We start from the raw sequence: 22,233 nt of genomic DNA on the forward strand, positions 1-22,233 counted from the left end.
GCATGCACTCTGTATCAATCCAAAACTAAAGCTTCATCAGTTTTAAAGAAAACTACATGAGTTTTCTTAATGAGATTGGTGCTCAGTGGCCATATGTTGAAGAGCCAGAAAAGTTTGTTTGCAGGAAGAAGCAATGTTGTGCGATACTCAAAGCACTTAATTAAAGTCATCTTAGATTATGTCCTCTGGCAATGGTGGGCAAATTTAATCACACTAGTTCTCTTAGTCTCTCTACAATTTTTTTTTTTTTTTTTTTTTGAGACAGAGTCTTGCACTGTTGCCTAGGCTAGAGTGCAGTGATACAATTTCAGCTTACTGCAACCTCCGCCTACCACGTTCAAGTGATTCTCCTGCCTCAGCCTGCTGAGTAGGTGGGATTACAGGTGCCCACCGCCACACCCAGCTAATTTTTGTGCTTTTAGTAAAGACAGGGTTTTACCGTGTTGGTCAGGCTGGTCTCGAACTCCTGACCTCAGGTGATGCACCCACATCGGCCTCCCACAGTGCTGGGATTACAGGCATGAGCCACTGCACCCGGCCTACAACTTTTTTGCTACTATAAAAGTAATGGAAAACAGAAAAGTTCAGGAAAAAAATTAATCCATTGGCTCACCAGCATAATAAAATCATTGTTTGATTTAATTTGACTCAATTTCTCTACATTATACTTGCATTCATAGGCTTTATTTTTTCCACAAAGTTGTAATTATACTGTATATACAGATTAGTTTTCCTACATATTCCGATTAAAATTATATTAAAAAAATTTCCTGTGTTATTTTGTAGTCTGCAGGAACACCAGTTCATGTTCTAATTAATGACTTATTCTCCAGAATGTTAACTATTGATAGTATCATTAAGTTGATATTTTGATTTAAAGTCACCAGTGGTGACGTTTGTGTATTAGGCAGAGACTGTGAAGTGTAGTAAGTCTTGAAGTGAAGGTGCTGCTGAGATGACTGTATGTAGAATTGGTTTGTAGAACTGTTTGGCTAGAAACTGCAGAACAGCTATCTACAAAAAATACACAACAGCTGTTGTCTTGGTGGCCTGGGTAATGACATCTGGCAAAAATCTAACGACCAATCTTTAAACATGGGGCCATAAAAATATCGAATTGAGTTCATTTATTTCATTTTGTTGAATATATATCTGATTTACTTCATTTGATATAAATTATTGTAAAATACAACTTTAGTCCATGCCATTATGAACTAAGTAATCTTAAAATCTTGGTAGATTTCTTAGGGGATTAAAACTTGTTTGATACTTATTTTATTTAACAAATTCTTATATAGTTTTTCCTATGCGCCAAAGTCTTTTATCAGTGATTTGACATATTTAATTTTTTTATTTAGTCAGATTTTCTGATGATATGTTTCCTTAAGTAGAAGCATTAAAATTTAGAAAACCTGATGTTATAAAGACTATAAATTCAAGTCAATATATTAAAGTAAAATGAAAAGTAACATTATAACCTGCCTTATTAAAATTTTAAAAAACAGAAATAAAAAAAATTCAGCACCTCTATATTGTAGATATTTGGAAGAGTCCCTAGTTCACGTGTTTTGACCTGTTTGCAGATCATGTTACCCAATTTTTCCTTAGGAAAATATGGTCAGTCACCATAGATAAAATAATATAGTTGCTATTATTATTATTTATTATTATTATTTTTTTGAGATGGAGTTTCACTCTTGTTGCCCAGGCTGGAGTGCAATGTCGTGATCTCGGGGCATCGCAACCTCCGCCTCCCAGGTTCAAGCGATTCTCCTGCCTCGGCCTCCCAAGTAGCTGAGTTTACAGGCATGTGCCACCACGCCCAGCTGATTTTTGTATTTTTAGTAGAGATGAGGTTTCTCCATGTTGGTCAAGGTGGTCTCGAACTCCTGACCTCAGGTGATCCTCCCTCCTTGGCCTCCCAAAGTGGTAGGATTACAAGCGTGAGCCCCTGCACCCAGCCTAGCTACCATTATTCTTTTTTTCAAAAATGTAGACACTTGGACCAGAGAGGAATGTGGAAAGTAGAAATGTCATCTTGTGGGAATCCCTTGCTGTCAGTGAGGACCCCACTTAGGCCACCACTACTCACACTGTTTAAGGAATGTGAAATATTGTCCTATTTTAAGAGATTGTGAAATAAAGCTTCACTTGCCCTCTTTCTGTGCTGTATCCTTACCAGTTGTTGGAATGTAATTTGTGTCTAACTTTAGTTCCTTATGCTAATGTTTAGCCTATGTCCTCATGTTCTAGCCTCAATGAAGGACAGAGAGTTTCTCCTTTTAGGTGTAACATGTAGCAAACTTGGAGACTGTGATCTAGCCTTCTTTTCTGGTTTTCCAGCCTTCTTTTTCCAACCTGTGTAATCAGTGATTGAGGGGGAGACAGGCATTACCAGTGATGAGGGGAGGGTACTAGAAGCTATAGTGGATTCTAGTCTTATTTCTTTCCTTTACTTTCAGGTGGACAGTGCAAAGCCCTTTGGTGAGAATATTTCAGAGCATCATTTGAGGAGGTGTAGAAGAAAATCTAAGTTTTCAGACTTTCCGTTTCCAATGAGAAGAGGTACTTGAGTTTCTTGTTACTCCTGTACATTTCCCTGTGGCAACAAATGTGTCCTGTGTATACTCTTTCATTCTGAGGAATCACAGGTTATGTTCGGAACTGTGGGCCTAATTCTCAAGTCCTCTCCAGCTGTGGAATTTCCAGGGCAGTGGTCCCACGAAGCAGAGTCAGCTGAGAAGCTTCTGTCTGAGAGTTCCCCTCGTCATTGAAGGGGACCGTTCTGAGCAGCGTGCTGAGTGTGCTGTGGTTGCAGTTGTTCCCTGGCTGTTCCCTGGCTGGGCTGGGAAAGCAGAGTGCAACTTGTCCTGCTGTGAACCCTTTGCAAAGTCACCATTGATGCCTAACAAATAAGGCTTTCCATTTTTCTGGATGGGAAAAAACAGGAGATTGATGGTGATCAGGAGATGTAACATTTGCTTTACAAGATTTCATGTCAGTAAGGTGGGAAGCCAACTCTATCTGAAGCAGTTAGATGAAGGCAGGGTATTTTTAAACCTTTAGATTTCAGGCCCTTTTGCATTCTTAATATTATTGAGGAGCCCAGAGAGCTTTTCTTGATGTGGATAACATCAGTAGTTAGCATGTTAGAAATTAAAACTGATACATTTTTAAAATATAAGAATAGACTACGGCCAGGTGCAATGACTCACGCCTGTAATCCCAGCACTTTGGGAGGCTGAGGCAGGCAGATTACCCGAGGTTGGGAATTTGAGACTAACCTGACCAACATGGAGGAACCCCATCTCTACTAAAATTACAAAATTAGCCAGGCATGGTGGTGCATGCCTGTAATCCCAGCTACTCGGGAGGCTGAGGCAGGAGAATTGCTTGAACATGGGAGGCAGAGGTTGTGGTGAGCCGAGATTGTGCCATTGCACTCCAGCCTAAACAACAAGAGTGAAACTCAGTCTCAAAAAAAAAAAAAAAAAAAAAAAGAATAGACTAGTATTTCTATTCCATTAGCCATCATCATCATGATGATGTCATAACATCATTGTGGCTTTTGGAAAACTCCATTGTGCAGTGGTGAGAGAATGGGAATGAAAGAGGCAAATCATGTCTTAGTATTACTATGAAAACAGTTTGACCTTGCAGATTTCCTGAAAGGTCTTGGGGACCCTTGGGGGAGATCCCTGGACCACACATTAAGAGTCACTGGGTTAAGGAATTCCTTGTAGGCTTTTGACTGAAATCCATGAATCATGTCGTTAGTGAAGGTCGTGTTGGTGAAGATCAGTCATTCCTGAAATTAATCAAAATTCTTAGGCTGGAAAGGAATGGTGGTGGTCCATTCTCTTGCCTGCTGGTAGCACTGAACTTTCCATCTATTGCCATCCCTGACAGTAGAGTTCTTTATCTTAGGCTTAAAGGTTTACACTTTTAAGGGTCTACTTTTAAGCCTCTTATGGTAACTTAAGCCAGTGTTCTTAGACTGTGGTAGCTCTTTGACAGCAGCTGGCCAAGGACAGAGTACCGGGTTTGAAGCAGAATGTGCTTCATCACATCTGACATTTAATTTAAGTTCTTTGAATTGAAAGTCACCCGGGTAGCTTATAAAGCAGCATTGTCTTCTCTACTGCAGTGAAATCACGCAACAGCAAATGTCCTTTCCTGGGGCGGACAAGTTGGGTTTAATGCAGGCTCTATTATGATGGGACTCACACATCACATTGGTCTCGGCCTTTGTCTTTTCTTAATCCTCGCAGGTGGAGAACTAAGGTTCCAGAGAGGTTACAATGTGTGTAAAGGTCACACACCAGGTTTTTGGCATACCTACATTTAGAGAAGACATTCAGACCTCTGGCCTCAGATCCTTGGAATCCCTGTAGCTTTCAAGCCAGAACTTTGCTTAGGTCACCTGTCAGCTCATTCATCCAGGCCTAAGGTAGAACACAGCAGTGCTTCTCAAACTTGAATGTGCATTTGAATCACCTGGGGCTCTTGTTAAACTGCAGATTCTGATTCATTAGGGCTGGGGTGGAGCTTAGGTTTCTCCTTTTCTAACAGGCTTCCAGGTGATATGAATGCTACTGGTCCAGGGACTGCACTTTGAGAAGCAAGGGAATGAAGGCGAGCCCCCCTGTGAAAGGAAGGGCTCAAAACCAGTAGGTAGGAGTTTCTGAGGCCACAGGGTTATGAGGCCACAGGAGGAAGGAGGTTATGAGGCCACAGGTTATGAGGCCACACTGGAAGGAGGTTATGAGAAGGGGGTTATGAGAAGGAGGTTATGAGGCCACAGGGCAGGTTTGTGGCTATAGCTGAAAGGGCATTAGCATTGCTGACTCCCTGCCCAGCTGGGGGTGGGTGCAAAGAGAGCTCCTGGGACAAAGTGGTACCTACATATCTATATGCCTAAAGGATATGAAAATGGTCTGGCTTTAAAAATCTCTTTTTATATCTACCAGTGACATGGGGAGGGGGATCAGTAGTCCAGAAAAAGTCCTTTGTCATTGCCTGAGCCCCGGTCACACTGGGGGAAGCCATGGTGACCTTAGCATTGTCTTACAAATACTAATTTTAAAAACATTTTTTAATCAACCTGGAAAAATCCAACCTAGTCTTCACTTTCTCTGTGTCTTTATTACCTCATTTCCTAGTCATCCTTGCCATACTTCGGCATTAGGTCTACTTACCTATCATGATCATTTACAGTCATGATAGTGATTTCCATTTTTGCTATGTTCTGTATTTCTCCAAGCTTTTACGTATTTGTTGTCTCAATTTAACATTTGTGTCTACCTTGGACAAATATATTCAAGAGCTCCTGCATAAATAGGATTCCATGAAAACCAAAGAAAATGTCAGAGGAGACAGTTTACAAATTTTATGTTAGACACATAGTACTTTTTTTTAGGTTCTGGGCACCTACTCAAATACGAGTTTTTCAGGCTGCTTAAGGGTTATTGAACTTACTCATTCACTTTAGACTTGCTTTACCCTTCCCTCTTCCATACGTGCTGTCATTGAAGACAAATCGTCCAGAGGCTCACACCTGTAATCCCAGCACTTTGGGAGGCCAAGGTGGGTGGATCACCTGAGGTCAGGAGTTCGAGATCAGCCTGGCCAACATAGCAAAACCCCATCTCTACTAAAAATACAAAAATTTAGCTGGGCGTAGTGGTGGGCACCTGTAATCCCAGCTAGTCTGGAGGCTGAGGCAGGAGAATCGCTTGAACCCGGGAGGCGGAAGTTGCAGTGAGCTGAGATCGTGCCATTGCACTCCATCCTGGGCGACAGTGTGAGACTCCATCTCAAAAAAAAAAACAAAAACAAAAACCCAAAAAACAAACAAACAAAAAACCCAGAAAACCTCATTGTTAACCTCAAAAAGACAAAAACAAAACAAAAAAACCCCACGACCCAGAGAATTGAAGTGGCTTAAGGGAGACTTAAAAGTGGTAGTGTAACTTACAAGGGAGCATTTAAGTTTTTAAATAATTCATTCATTGTCTAAAATTTTTGTACCGCTGTAGAATAAATATAATGGCAGTTTTAAAGCTAAATGGTAATAATGAGTCATTGAAACACCTGTTCCTCTTTCTTCTAGCTTCTTCTCTTGACAGCCTTGCAGCTAACGTAAAGGTAATTTTAGAAATAGAATTTGTAAAATGATTTACTTCCAGCTATCTTATGTCAATTATTGTGCTTTTTCCAATCAGTGGTGGATATTTCTAGTTAGTCTGCTTAGGTGGAATTGCTGTAGTTTAGTGTTTGTTTGAAGATGTGCCCAGACTCCATGTTATACTTTGCTTTGGGGTTAGCTGGTTTGTGCCCCTCATATAAGTAGGATGAATCACCACGGAGGGTGTATGTAGACCCAATACCTACTTTATTGGTAGTGATTTTTATTGCTTTTTCTCCAAGCAAATAATTTTATACATAGAGGTGGTAAATCATTTGTTCTTGAAGTTTGATTGGTTTGTCAAAGTGAAGGCTCAAACTTCTGTGTAACAACATGAGAATAGATTTATGCAGAGAAAATGGAATATACTATGCTTCTTATGCCATAGCACTTAAATATTTTGTTAAAGTTATATTTTTCCCAGATCAATAATCCCTAGTCCTCAGAAATCAAAGTTTACAGCGTGAGTTTATTTTGGTTTGTTAATATATCCCAAACATACAGACTTTTGGTTATTTTTATCAGTCTTAACTCCTGAGCATTTTGTCACTAGTCTTCGCTTCTCCAGATCCTCTTCTATTTGCGGGAGATCCCTGGCGCAAATGTTCTGTCATCTTAGCCCTAGTTGTCTTCCTTGTTCAACCCCACCCCCAGCTCTAAATTAAGCAAACAGAAGCAAAATTACAATTAAATAATGCGCATTCACTCAGGTTATCAGAGAGCCAGATGAACGGATTATTTTAAGGAGTGACTCATCATCACGTTTAGATTCAAATCAGTTTGGAAAGTCCTCGTCCAGTAAACAAGGTGATGCCGATTTCCACCGGAAAGCTTCATTTGCCACCTCCCAGCATTCCAGCTCTCTCGGACCCTTGGATCAGCCCCTTCTCAGAGAAAGGTCAGTGTCAAGCACCCATCTGTTTGCCTGAAGAGTGCATTGTGGCCTGGCAGGGGTAAAGCTGGGTCATTTCATCAGCTTCCTTTCTTAGGAATATTCAGCTGGTGACACCTTGATATGAAAAAATGATTATTTCTTTTAAAATCTACCCAAAAGCCAGAGGCATATCTCAGAATATTTGCTGTGAATGGAATAGACAACTAACTTTGACATAGGTACTATTTATCTACCCATTTTTATTTGTCATACATTTAAAAACTAAACCTTTTTATTTTACCAGTATAGAAATGTTCACTACAGAAAGTTTGAAAATGACAGAAAAAAAAGGGGAAAAAAATTACCCATAGTCCTACCACCCAAAGACAAATGTTAACATATGGGCGTATATTCTTTTTCTAGACATGGTTTCTTTGTTTACATTATTTTCAAAAATAATAAAATTATATTTGCATATGTCTGGAGAGCAGGCCAGAGAGTAAGAACAGAAACCTTTATTTGCCAAATGGCACACTCTAGTAGGGTAAGTAACCATTGGTTTGCTTGAGTCTGCCTGATTTTAGCCCTGAAAGTCCTGCATTCTGGGAAACCCTTGAGTCTTAGGCAAACCAGGACAGTTGGTTACTTGAAGTTCAGGGAAGTGGCACTGACAATAATATTTATAAGATTGTTATTTTGAATGAAGGATATGCCAATCTGCTTTTCTCTGCATTATTAGTGATGAGAATAAGAAGCAAACTGTGCATACCAGAATAACACAATTGCTCACAAGGGACTCAGAGTAAATATATCCCAGAACCACAGTGGCCCTGAAATTTTTACAGGAATTATATTAACTTCGAGGTAGACTAAGAAAATGGCTGTCTATTCTTAGCGTTTTTCAGAAATGACAAAATAACTGTATATTCAAATGTTAAATCATGGATTTAAGGAAGCCAGATCACATATTTTAATAAAATCCATTAATATATGGCGAGCTTTTGATTAGTTACTTTATTAGAGGAAAACAATACAACATAGATTAAAAAAAAACTGGCTCTGGGCTGGGTGCGATGGCTTATGCCTGTAATCCCAGCACTTTGGGAGGCCAAGGCGGGTGGATCACCTGAGGTCAGGAGTTTGAGACCAGCCTAACCAACATGGAGAAACCCTGTCTCTACTAAAAATACAAAATTAGCCAGGCGTGGTGGCATATGCCTGTAATCCCAGCTACTCGGGAGGGTAAGGCAGGAGAATTGCTTGAACCCGGGAGGCGGAGGTTGTGGTGAGCCGAGATCGTGCCATTGCACTCCAGCCTGGGCAACAAGAACAAAATTCCGTTTAAAACAAACAAACAAAAAAACTGGCTCTGGCACACAGAGACAGGTGGTCAGAGACACACTTATACCTCTCTGTGCCTGGCCTCTGTCCCCTCCTGTCTTATGCTTTTGCCACCAGCCTGGAATTCAGCAGACTGGCAAAGCACAGGAGGTTATCCTGGATTTAAAGACTTGTAAAGGATTGATTTTAAATGAAGAGTGGAAAGAACTTTCAATTGGCAGTGGTCAGGAGACATGGGCTCTAGCGCTCATGTGTCTCTAAGTGCTGGGTGATTTCACACAGCTACTTGACCTAATTTTTTTAATTAATTAATTTCTTTTTTTGAGATCGGGTCTTGCTTTGTCACCCAGGTGGAGTGCAGTGGCACAATCACAGCTCACTGCAGCCTTGACTTCCCCAACCCAAGCAATCCTCCTGCCTCAGCCTCCTGAGTAGCTGGGACTACAGGTGCGCACCACCATGCCTGGCTGATTTTCGTACTTTTATTTTTGTAGAGATGGGATCTCACTGTGTTGCCCAGGCTCTTCTCAAACTCCTGGGCTCAAGCAATTGTCTTGGCCTCCCAAAGTGCTGGGTACTGGCATGAGCCACCGTGCTCAGCTTCAACCTTTTAAACCTCAGTTTCCTCATCTTTAAAATGGATGTGATGATCAAAGATCCATCTGCATACAGCCACAAAGTGCTTCTCAGCTGCCAGAACTGGGGAAAACCCGTGGTTTTTTTTTGTCCCTGTGCTTTCTATCTATAACACCTCCCAAACTCCTTAAAATCAGTACTGCAAGCTTTTCTGAGAGACTGTATTGAGCATGCTGTTATTGGGTAACTGTTGTGGACAATGGACACCATCATGACACATCTCTGCTTTCCACTGGCTCACATACTAGACAGGAAGGCAGGCATACACCATGTCACTGAATATGAGATAGACTGTGGTAGGCACTTAACACTTAACAGAAGTACAATCCAAATGCAGGGGAAAGACAGAGTGGGAGGAAATCAATTCCATCAGGAGAGAGATCTGAGAAGGCGTCTTTTCTCTTTAAATACATGTTAGATAGTTTATGCATTCATTCAGCCAGCCTTTCCTGAGCGTCTTTATGCAGCAGGCCAGCAATTCTCAACTCTGGCCAACAGAAGAATTGCCTCTTGTTTACTGAGTCAAAATCAACTAGGATTGGAATTGAGTGTGTGGGCGGGGAGTGCATGAAATCTGTGGTTAAGAGGAAAGTAGGATTGATACTCAATCTGCTAGGCCTGGAATGGGAACACTGACATTTAAGACATTTCTCCTGATCTCTGAAAACTTGCAACCTAGTAGAGGATATAAAAAATAATAATAATAATAAAAAAGAAGCATGTGAAGAGCTTTCTACAAAGCAGAACTTTGTGAATAGTGTGGAACAAAAGTTACTGGAGTATAAAGAAAAAGGGTGGAACTTTTGGAGTGTTTTAATGGAGGAGGTGATGCTTTCATGTGGCGGTGAGGGGAGAAGATTGGATTATGATGGGGTTCATGGAGGTGAGTGATGGGAGGTGGGAGGCAGGGGCACTGTCAGCTTCCAGCAGTTAAGAAGTTTGGAGAAAGTTGGTGCCAGTACTCAAAGGTTTGAGGGGGACCTTTGTTGCTTGACCTAAGGAGTTTGGGCTTTGCTTGGAAGGAGTGAGGAGCTCTGTGATATTAGTCACAGGAGTTGGCACAAGTGACTTTAGAAAGATGAGTCTCAGCTGCAGACCAGAGTTTTACTGGCCATCTCTGATGAGGCAGCAAATTCTTTGTGCCCAAAGTCTCTCTAAACTGGTAGCTTGGGACTTAGTTGGACTATGAGTTTGTAAATAAGGCCATGATTATCAGTGACAAAGAATAACACAGCCACAGAAAGGCCATCCAGTTTGCCCATAGCTGTCCTGGTTTTAGTACCAAAAGTTTGCATTCTGGGAAACCCCTGAGTCCCCCTGAGTCCCAGTTAAACCAAGACAGCTGGTCACCTTAACACTAGAGAAGTGGCTCTGAAGATAATATTTTAAAAACAGTTCTTTTGAACGAGGGATATGCCCTTCATGTCCTTGCAGAACACATTGCCCGTTGGCTTTAGAGTGATCACCAGGGCAGATTCCTGGGACCCTGGGGGTTGCCAGCACTGTGTCTCCACTCACTCAGTGTTCTTTTCACACCAGCGTTATCAGGACCACTCTTTCTCTGTGCCCAGTTCACAAGGGTGCATGAGAATACCTGTTGTGTTTCTGCTAACTTAATACTGAAGTCAGTAAGGATCAATGTCTTAGGGATGAGTTGGGAGACAAATTTTGGAGTGAGAGTCAGCCCAAGGTTTTGATGGACGAAGTAGAAAACACTTTATCAGAGTGAACAATGGGAGTACTAAAGGAGGGAGAAACACTGCCAAGCCTGTTCCCTGTATCCACCATCTGAATAGTGTCATGCCCCTTCAGCACACCCTCTCTCTGCATGTTACTAAAGGAGAAGGTAGATCCCATGGAGAGGGCTCTAGTAAAGGCATAGCATTGCTCCCATCTGTTGACTCATCATTCTCTGAGATCTTCAAATGTAAAAAAAATAAATTGCATGTAACGATAATGGTAACAAATACAGGAGTCGCTTTGGTACTGGTTACTCTAGATCTATGAAAAAACATTTACAGTATCCAGCTGGTGGCTGTTTTTAAATGCTAGCTTCATTTATAGCTTCAACATATTTCTATTCCTTCCTCTTGAACATTCTTAGAGAAGGGCCAGGCGCGGTGGCTCATGCCTGTAATCCCCGCATTTTGGGAAGCGAGGTGGGTGGATCACTTGAGATCAGGAATTGAAGACCAGCCTGGCCAACGTGGCCAAACCCTGTCTCTACGAAAAGTACAAAAATTCGTTGGGCGTGGTGGCATATGCCTGTAGTCTCAGCTACTTGGGAGGCTGAGGCAGGAGAATTGCTTGAATCTGGGAGGCAGAGGTTGCAATGAGCCAAGGTAACGCCACTGTAGTCCAGCCTGGGTGACAGAATGAGACTCTGGGTCAAAAAAAAAAAAAAAAAATTCTTACAGAAGCATAGAAATAATGTTTGTAGTGACATGGGCAGTGCTTTAGGTGGTGCTTCCATTTGCTATGAGTTGTTTTCTTGGGTCGGCAATGGATTTGTGTAGATCCATTCATACTCTTGGTCTTGTCTCCCTGGAAAAACCAGCGGGACATGCTTGTCACAGAGAGAGCTGGAATGGAGGCCCGGATGTGGGCCGGAACCAGCCAAGCAGAGGGGCAACTGCACAGGGTGGTCATTCATATGGTAGCCATAGTAACAACTGGATTTCCAGATGTTCCTGTCATTTCCAGTGTGTACTGCACATTAATTAAAGAGAACCATTTTCTTTTCTTTTTTTTGAGATAGAGTCTTGCTATGTTGCCTAGGCTGGAGTACAGTGGTGCCATCTCGGCTCACTGCAACCTCCACCTCCTGGATTTAAGCAATTCTCATGCCTCAGCCTCCCAGTATCTGGGACTACATATGTACCACCACCACACCTGGCTAATTTTTTATATTTTTAGTAGAGATGGAGTTTCACCATGTTAGCCAGGCTGGTCTGGAGCTCTTGGCCTCAAGTGATCCACTCATCTCAGCCTTCCAAAGTGCTGGGATTATAGGTGTGAGCCACTGCGCCTGGCCCCAAGTGGCTATAATTCTTTGGGTATTTTTAGAAAACCGTATCTGTGCCTTTCATTATCAAATTGCTATGTACACTTTTAGATTAGTTATATACCTCAGACTTTAGGATTTGGTAACCATCTGCCTCCTGAATATGAATGGATGTATGAATGAATGAATGAATGAATGAATGAGAGAATGAATTCAATCACTCAATAAATATTTATTAACTACTTACTGTGCTATTCAGTTCCTACTCTGCCCTGGGATGAGCTATTAAGCAAAGAGTCTCAGTCTCAATTTCACTCTAGGAGTAAAGACCGCCATTAACCAAATAATGACAAAATGTCCACTGGTGCAAATGGTATTAATGAGGTATAGATAAATGAAACTGCAAGTGCGTATAACAGAGAAGCTGACCTCCTCTGCAGGAGAGGGCTCAGAAAGGACTTTGCTGAGAACTGAACAATTGAACTGAGCTCTGAAGGGTGGGTAGGAGTTAATAAGAGTAGTGAGCAGGGTTGGGAGGTAGAAGAGGGAACAGTGTTGCCAAATGCCTATGGAAGGTAGAAAATGCTCTATGTTTGGGGAACTGAAAGAGACTATCAAACCTATGGTTCAGTTTGGAGTCTGGGTGGCCTAAAGTAAATGAGATATGAGATAAAGTCCTGGTGGTAGGAAACAACCAGGATTGGAGGCTGGGTGTAGTGGCTCACACCTGTAATCCCAGCACTTTGGGAGGCTGAGGCAGGAGGATCACTTGAGTACAGGAGTTTGAGACCAGCCTGGACAGCACAGGGAGACCCTGTCTCTACAAAATACTTAAAAGTTAGCTCCGCATGGTGGTGCATACCTGTAGTACCAGCATTGGAAGATTGAGGTGGGAGGATCCCTTGAACCCAGGAGTTCGAGACCAGCCTGGGTAACAAGACCCTATCTCTTAAAGAAAAAAAAATAGCCAGGCATGGCAACATGTACCTAGTTGATCCTCTGGGAGGCTGAAGTTGGAGGATTGCTTGAGTCCAAGAATTCAAGGCTGCAGTGAGCTATGATCATGCCACTGTACATTAGCCTGGGTGATAATCTCTCCCTAAAACAACCACTGGGATTAAATTTTATATTAAAATTTTTTGGATTTAATTTTCATATTAAAAGTTTTTATATTAAAATTTTAAATGTAAAAGTAGGGTTTGTTCATGAGAGAAATATCTGAAAAACACAGGAAAGTACAAAGAAGAAAAGAATCACTCATAGCCACACATAGAAACACGAAAAATTCTTTTTTTTTTTTTTTTTTTTGAGACGGAGTCTCGCTCTGTCCCCCAGGCTGGAGTGCAGTGGCACGATCTTGGCTCACTGCAAGCTCCACCTCCCGGGTTCATGCCATTGTCGTGCCTCAGCCTCCTGAGGAGCTGGGACTACAGGTGCCCGCCACCACACCCGGCTAATTTTTTGTATTTTTAGTAGAGACAGGGTTTCACCATGTTAGCCGGGATGGTCTCCTGGCCTTGTGATCCGCCCGCCTCGGCCTCCCAAAGTGCTGGGATTACAGGCGTGAGCCACTGCGCCTGGCCAAAAATTCTTAACATCTGAGCAGTTTTTATTCCCCAGTGCTTTTCCTATGGGTAGGTTTAAGAAAGACATTGAAATCACACTATGTTTACCATTTTGCATGCTGCTATTTTTTATTATGATTAAGTTTTAAATATCAATCCATATTGTCATGTGCTTTATTTAAGTGTCGTTTTTAGTAGCTGCTTAATATTCCACCCTGTTCCATCTGTTGAGCAGGTTCCATCCTGGTTCTCAGTCCACTTGGAAGAATATCCATGAGAGGGTATGCAGTCTTCTGACATCCCACAGAGCACAGCAGCACCAAAATAAGGTTAGACTTTCTTATAAAACTAAATCTTTGCTCACTAAATAATATGGGAACAGGGACCTATAGTCTAGTCAGGGAGACAGACATTAATCAAATAACCACAGAAATAAGTGAAAAATTGTGAGGCTTACCAAGGAGATTACCTGTTGTCCTGAGAGTGAATGGTGGCGGGTATTTGACATGGCTGAGAGTCAGGGCTGGCTTCCTGAGGATGAGACAGTGGGACTTGGATGCAACGGAGGAGTAGCAGCTAATTTGGTGCATGGCACTCATCAAGTGGAGGTCCTTTCAAAGGACTAAGAGAAAGCAGGCTAACTGGCCCACAGAGCATTCCTTTCCCCTGCACACATGAATCCCAATCCAGTGAAGAATACAGTTGTGTTTGAGCTATGTAAGGCCACAACATGGAAGAAAGTTGTTCTAAAATTTAATAAGGTGGTTTTTGGCTGTATGACTTTTACAGGGGTATGGGGAGTGCTTCTGATCCATTGGTAGGTATTCCCAGTACTTTGTCACTGCTTCAGACACACAGCTAAATGGCCGTTTACCAGCTCCAAAGAATTCAAATAAAGGATAACAGTGCCCCCAGTGGCTGACTTTAATGATGCCATGTATTTGAATTAGTCATCTTGACTTATTAAATACTGGCATATGCTAGATTTGCAGGATGATGCTTAAAAATAAATGTTGTTTGCCCTAACCATGAGGGTACTGAACTACTTTACTTCTTTTCTGCAAAGTCATAGGCTTTGCTTTAATTCCTAACCTTTTCGGGCAAGGACTCTCTTTAAAATGTAAACAAAGGCCTGGTTTGGGGCTTAAATCTATAATCCTAGTACTTTGGGAGGCTGAGGAGAGAGAATCTCTTGAGGCCAGGAGGTTCAAGACCAGCCTGGCAACATAATGAGACCTCGTCTCTACAAAAAAAAGAAAGATTCTACATACACACGTATATAGTGAACCCCATATAACAGCATAAATTGGATGCACAGACCTCCTACATGCAAAACTATACCTCTGGGTATCATCCATCTCTATTATGTTATGGGTAACATAATTGCTGGATTTGTTTTTATTGTAGGAAGAGTCTACCTCTGAAGTAAATTATATCATTGAAAGACCAAGCTGCCCTCTGAAGAAATACCCACTGCATGAACAGAGATATTTTTAAGCTGCTGTCTTATATAAGTAAGCAGCTTAAATACTTCTCCTTATCTTGGTTTGCTAAAAGAATTTCAGTTTTCTCCTATCAATATGAAGTAACTAGAAAGTATGGAGGACGGGAGACTTGGAGGAGACTTGAGAACCATGTTCTTCCCTTGCTCTGTATAATGGAGCTCTGATAACGGCAATGCATGTGTCTTCCAATTCTCTTGCCTTTTGTAATCATCTCTCCTGCCCCCAACATCACCCTTTGTCTAAGGACCTTCCAGCCTTCTTTCAGCTCCTTCAACACGAGCTCTTTCCTGCCATGGGGTCTTTGCACATGTTGTTTTCTCCATCTGGAATTTGTCTTCCTGACTCTGCCTGGATAACTTCTATTTGTCCTTCCAGGCTCGTGATTTTCTGCGACACGACACTCCCTCTCTCTGTGATGCATACCATTTAGCACACTGCATTTTTCCTTCATAAATTATAACACAATTTATTATTATATTTTTATCTGGGCTGATTGTTTAAAATCTGTCTGTTCTACTGGAATGAAACCTTTATGAGATCAGAGAATCTGTCTCTGTTGCTCACTGCTTTATAATCAGTATTTAGTGCCATACAATGGAATCACATTTAACTTTTCAAACACATGTAGTAGGTGTGTGCACTGAACAAGAACCTGCCTTCCCATCTCCACCCTGCTGCTGTCCCTGTATCACCTGACCCTCCACAATGGTTGCTGCTCAGTAAAGAGAGTTTTGTTTTGTTTTGAGATGGAGTCTTGCCCTGTTGCCCAGGCTAGAGTACAATGGCATGATCTTGGTTCACTGCAACCTCCACCTCCCGGGTTCAAGTGATTCTCCTGCCTCAGCCTCCTGAGTAGCTGGGATTATAGGCGCACATGACCACGCCCAGCTAATTTTTGTATTTTTAGTAGAGACAGGGGTTCACCATGTTGGTCAGGCTGATCTCGAACTCCTGACCTGGTGATCTGCCCGCCTTGGCCTCCCAAAGTCCTGGGATTACAGGCGTGAGCCATTGCGCCTGGCTGCAGTAAAGGGTTTTTATAAATGCATGTTGAATATGCATTTATTATGAATGCATGTAACAAGGAAACTCTGGAATTCAGATCTGTGGCAAATAGCCACATTGTGGGACATCATAGTTTCTCATATATTCTTTTCTTTTCTTTTCCATTCAAGCTCAGAATAATAATCGCTATTCCTTATGGCATGCGGCCTGAGTGCTGAGACTAGTACACATACTTCACATGTATTAAACAAGTTCATATCTAATTCTCAGGACAACCTGATGAGATAGGTACTATCATTAGTTCCATCTTACAGCTAGGGAAACTGAGGCATAGGTTAGGTCCGTTGCTCAAGGTGACATGGCTAGTGAATGGTGGAGCTTTATTCTCTTAACTGCTACATTCTATTGCATTTTCAAAGCTGAGTGTAATCATACATGGAAATCCATGCAGAGAAAGAGCAGGTGTGTGAAGGAGGGCCCTTTGGAACCCAAGCAGAGTTTGTGGGCATTGCCTTCAGAAGGCTCCCACTAGGATCCTATAGCTTTGTAATGTATAGTCCTCATGTCAGCAGGATCAGAATAATTATGCATCTTTCTAAACAATAAAGGAGTGTGGGATAACCTGCTAAGTTTTCACTGTAGTCAGGCTCCTGAAAGTCTGGTTTGAGGGTCACGCGTGCTTTACAGAACAAGTTGGTTTGCCCTAGGGGTGGCCAGGGCTCCCTACCTTCAGCACAGAGGAATGGGGAGGACAGCTCAGTAACTGCCCATTCTGCAGGCTTCTGCCTTAGAACGTTCTGCTTGCTAGATTAAAGGACGGATTCTGGGCCATTTACTCTCTGGTTACCAAAGTAATTGCTGTCTAGGCCATTATTTAGGTGGTTATACAGAACATAGCCCACATGATCATCAAATGCCAAATTACGCTGAATTTCAACATGGGTAATATCAGGTTACACAGAGCCTTGAACCAGCTGATATGTGGACACTGATGTCGGGGGATAGAGAGAAAGTAAGAAAAGAAAAAAACACGTCAATTCTGTCTTGGAAAATAGGTTTCATACATAACAGGAATTCCCACCCAGTGGTTTGACATAAGTTTAGAAGACCTTCTCTGGAAGTCTCCATACCATCCTCCCTGACACCACTTCTTGAGTCATGGATTCCTGGAGAGGCTGGGATCCTGGAGGGTCATTTTAGTGAAGGTTTAGTGATTGTAAAAAACCCAAGTGACTCTGGCTAGTCTTAAGCAAACAGGGCGTTTATCTGAAAGATGCTGAGCATCCATCTCAGTGAGTCCAGGAAAGATCCAAACAGGCAAGATCAAATAACTGAACAGGACAGCCAGAACCACTCCTGTGGGTTGGGAGGACAGACCCCAGGCAGGAGGCATCCCCCACACACAACCCAGTGGCTCCCATGGTGTGTCCCAGTTCTGGCTTTTCTTGAGGACTCTCTTCTAATGGCAGCACCAATTCCTGTCTCTCCCTTTCTCCATATCTGTTTCACTGCCAGGTCCTGGCTCCCCAGTGATCTCGAGATCCCAGGGAGATGAAAAAGTAGATTCTTACCACAAAAAGGTCAGGGATTCTTTAGCCAAAAACAATGAGTCAAATTATCTGACCAGGTAGAGGGAGGGAATGAGTGAAAGAAATGGGTTGAAGGGGTTGGAATACATCTACTTCTGGATCTTTTGGGACTTGGTGGTTTTGGTATAAACAGAGTATCCCTTGTATATTTAAAATTGGTGAATTTTACCACACAAAAAACAAACATCCAAAAAACCAAACAAAACCTCCCACAAAGAAACCCATCAGATTATCCCTAGTTCTCTTGGAAGGCATGATTGCCATGACATCATGGCCCCCAGTGTGCAATGCCAAATTACAGAGTGAGACTGCATCACAAAGAAAGCAAAGAAAGGAAGGAAAGGAAAGGAAAGGAGGAAGGAAGGAAAGAAAGAGGAAGAAAAGAAAAAGAAAAAAAAGAAAGAGAGAAAGAAAAAGAAAGAAAAGAACAGAGAAGGAAAGGAGGGAGGGAAGGAAGGAAGGAAGGAAATTTGTTCAGTAGAATATAGTTGATTGGAACATGTTTAACAGGTCAACTGAATAACACCTATTTTGGCACATTTACTATGTAGCAAGGACTGTGCTAACTCTTCACAATAATAGTAAGAGGTAGATACTCTGTCATCATCCTGATATTTTACAAAGACGTCAAGTAAATTGCCCAAGGTCGCACAGATGCTCACTATGCTCACTGGGTTATTCTGTTGTGGGAATCCGGGGAGACTAAGTGATCCCAAGGCATAGCTACATGCCAAGATTGGGGTAGTATGAAATTATCTTTTTCTCCTTACTTGTATTGGTTGTTTGCCTTTTTCTCAATACCATATGTAGAATATATTGCTTCAAATTTTGCAGGGGAAATTAATGAAAGCTGAAGGAGGATCATGAAGAGCTCACTCACTACGACAATTGAAGCATCCTTAAAGAAATGAATAATTTTTGTTGTCTATGTTGAATCACTGATGTCTAATCCCCTTTAAACCAAATGCTGTACTCAGTCTTTTGTGCCCAGGTAAGAGTTGTTGATTAAAGTGTTTGCTGTTTGGGGGCTCACATTTTCTTGTCAAGCTGGAAAATTTGTGTTTTTGCATGTTTATTTTAAACATGAAAGAGGAAGCACTGTAGTTGGGTGGCAGGTGCTTATCCATTTGGAAAGCACTTCTTAGAATTCTAACAGGCCGGGTGCGGTGGCTCAAGCCTGTAATCCCAGCACTTTGGGAGGCTGAGGTGGGTGGATCATCTGAGGTCGGGAGTTCAAGACCAGCCTGACCAACATGGAGAAACCCCGTCTCTACTAAAAATACAAAATTAGCCAGGCATGGTGGCGCATGCCTGCAATCCCAGCTACTCGGGAGGCTGAGGCAGGAGAATCGCTTGAACCCGGGAGGCGGAGGTTACGGTGAGCCGAGATCGTGCCATTGCACTCCAGCCTGGGCAAAAAGAGCGAAACTCCGTCTCAAAAAAAAAAAAAAAAAAAAGAATTCTAACAAAAATGTCGAGATGCCTTTTAAGGTATTCTTCATTTTTGACAGTGGATGTGTTCTTGAAAACTTCTTTCTTTCTCTCTTCTTCCTTCTGATCCCTTTCTCTCTGTCTCTCATTAATTATATATGAGCTAGAGGAAGTTGGTATTCACAGGAATAACCTGATAAATCCTCCAGAAAAGACTGTCAACCTGACTTTCTCTTTTTGGTATATCCTTTTTTTGTTGTTGTTTATTTCTTAGTGTTAGGCTTGATTTACATGAAGCCCACTAAAAACCTTGGAAAACAGAGCATTACATCTGGATAATTCAGATCTTGTTTTAAATGTTGAATTTCTGTGATAAATTTGTAAGAGGAGGCTAGCTCCTTTGGAGTGTAGTTTAAACTGCTCCTTCTGTTTCCTACTCCTTTGTTCCAGCAATTCTTTGTAAATTTAGATGAGGAACAAAACCTTCCTCAAATATTTCTCCAAAAGAGCTACACATTAAGTAAATAGGTTCTACAGATAGGACTGCCAATGCCAGGTTTTAAAGTTAGTTAGGAAGGTGCATTTATGAAATGCTTACACAGTGTGAGGGAGCAGGAAGAGGAAGGGGATGGGATAAAGGGAGACTAGAGGCACATTTGTCTTCATTGATACAGACCCAGAGAAGAGGGGCCTGAAAATGGAAACTTATGTCCCTCCTTCATAGTATAACCATAGCATTTTCCTCTACCAGCCCTACTATAGTGTGAATGTTTGTGTTCCCTCCAAATTTGTATGTTGAACTCCTAACCTCTAAGGAAATGGGGCCTTTTGGGAGGTGATGAGGTTGTGAGGGTGGACCCCTCCTAAATGAGATTAGTGCCCTATAAATAGGCTCAAGGGAGCTCGTTTGCCCATTTCCACTGGCGAGGAGACAGCGAGAAGGCGCCATCTCTGAACCAGGAAGAGGGCCCTCACCAGATTCTGAATCTGCCAACATTTTGATCTCGGACTTCCCAGCTTCTAGAACTGTGAGAGATAAATTCCTGTTGTGTGTAAACTACCCAGTTCATGACATTTTGTTATAGCAGCCTGAATAGAGTAAGACACTACCCTAAAACTTGTTCAGTTTTTAGAAGATTCAGTGAGAGACAAGTTTTCTTTTCTCATTGTGATCATAGGGATTGGTTCATTAGGTAAATTAAGGAAATGAAATTAAAAATTAGAAAAGGAACTCCAAAAACAAAAACAACAAAACAAAATTCATTTATCCTCTTCTCAGAATTTCAGCCAAATAAAGGTATATCCAAGTTGAACCTCCCAATCTAAAAATCTGAAATCTGAAATGCTCCAAAATCCAAAACTTTTTGAGCACCAATATAACACCATAAGTGAAAAATTCCACATCTGACCGCATGTGGCAGGTTGCAGTCAAATGCATTTGAAACTTCATTTCATGCTCAGAATTATTTAAAATCATGTATAAAATTACCTTCAGGCTATGTGTATAAAGTGTATATAAAACATAAATGAATTTCATGTTTAGACTTGGGTCCTATCCCCTATCCCGAAGATACTTCATTGTGTTTATGTAAATATTCCAAAATACAAAATCAAAAACCAAACCCCAAGTTTAAAACACTTCTGGTCAGTCCCAAGCATTAAAGATGAGGGAGACTCAACCTGTATCACAACCAGTATTCCACCTTGGCAAGGCCAACAGCAAGCTTAAATTACATATGCTAATATATTCTCAGTCTCTCTGAAACTATAGTTGTCAATTTGTTATTCTGATGTTACCTCTAAGTAGTCATCAAAAATAAGAAAATACTGTGTTACATTAAGGTTATGCTATAAGTCTCAGCTAAAGGAAAGCAGCCCTAATGAATTGGTATCCCATTTCATTTATTGTTAAAATATACACCATGCATTCAATATTCAGTGTTTTTTGAAATGGTTTGAGCATAACTCTTTAATTTAATAAGATCTTAAATACACATTCTTATTTAAAGTCATTTTTGGTTTTCACACTAAATTATACTTTTTTCCCTCTACTTTCGCATTTATTAACTCTATTCCTTAAATTATAATCATTTTTACTTTTTATTTCTCAAGGAGTTATCTCAATTTTGAGGAATCATGCTGGGGCAAGGATTGCAGTTGAAGTATTTTGCTTTTGGAGTATATAATAGTATGAATAATTTTGTGATGTTTGGGGGTTTGGATTACTTTGGGAAGGTCTGTGTCATTAAACATCATAAAAATAATTCCCATATGTCTTGCTTCAGTTTCTAATTCCTTTCTTGACTTTTATGGTTGCAGATCTGTCAAAGCGTGGAGCATATTTTATGGACATGTTTCATGGGGTCTTGGTTTGCAGAGGCTCCTAAGAAAATATCCTTTGTGGAACCTAGGCCCTCCAAACAAAAGCTGCTGTACAATGAGGCCAGTTCTCTGTGGTCACCTGACGTAGCTGAAGCCTGTAGGCCATGAGTTATGAAAGAGATTTTTAAAAAATGAAAGTGCAAATGATATGTTTGACATAAAAGAGGTGGTTGGTTTTAGGTGTAATTTGAGAAGACTGATGGGTATGTGTGTGAGTTTAGCCCTAGCGCCCAAATGCCAGGCTACTCTCAGTATAGCCAGTACTCCCCCGAGTTGGTTCCATCAAAGGAGCCCGCTGGGTTCTCTGGAGGGCAGCCTGAGGAACAGGATATGCTCTCTAGTCCGTGCTGTGACCAGAGAACCCACTAGTACCACCGGATGGGGCTGCTGTCTTTCTCTGGTTAGGGGACCCCTCCTAGCACTACTTGGGGGACCTGCAGGTCTTGAGGAGACCTCTCTTCCCTTGTGCTGGGAACCCTGCCAACAGTAAGAAGAGTCCCAACCCTTTGCTCCTTTGGCCTGGGAGCCTTCCATCCTCCACACTGAATCTAGGGGCACCAAATTATGGTAATAAAGTTACTTTATTTATCAAAGGAAAGAACCTATGCTTAATTTCACATAGGGAATTTGGTCAAAACAGGGTCATGTCTAGGACAGGAGCTATTACTTGGTGCAGATGGGTCCTTTTCTTGATAGCTGAGTTGATGGAGCTTC

General features: G+C 41.6%; 1 protein-coding gene across 36 annotated transcripts in view; it reads left to right on the plus strand.

Moving 5' to 3' along the window:
- The window catches only part of SPATA6L (spermatogenesis associated 6 like), a 58,998-nt gene extending 37,597 nt beyond the window's left edge, over nt 1-21,401 (plus strand). For 8 of the 36 annotated variants that reach the window (XR_012424748.1, XM_005581798.5, XM_065530600.2 and 5 more), the window contains 6 exons: nt 2,463-2,565; nt 6,113-6,147; nt 6,898-7,085; nt 13,843-13,936; nt 15,015-15,121; nt 18,541-21,401. Coding sequence is in view for 19 of the 36 variants with exons in the window: in XM_005581798.5 (XP_005581855.2) it covers nt 2,463-2,565; nt 6,113-6,147; nt 6,898-7,085; nt 13,843-13,936; nt 15,015-15,104 (510 nt within the window). In the remaining 17 variants the exon portion in view is untranslated. The remainder of the gene's footprint in view (nt 1-2,462; nt 2,566-6,112; nt 6,148-6,897; nt 7,086-13,842; nt 13,937-15,014; nt 15,122-18,540) is intronic. The other 28 variants (XR_012424749.1, XR_012424752.1, XM_065530598.2 and 25 more) reach the window with 9 other exon arrangements.
- The last annotated feature ends 832 nt before the right edge of the window (nt 21,402-22,233 follow it).

Source organism: Macaca fascicularis, chromosome 15 (genome assembly GCF_037993035.2).
Source record: "Macaca fascicularis isolate 582-1 chromosome 15, T2T-MFA8v1.1".
Taxonomy (NCBI): Eukaryota; Metazoa; Chordata; class Mammalia; order Primates; family Cercopithecidae; genus Macaca; species Macaca fascicularis.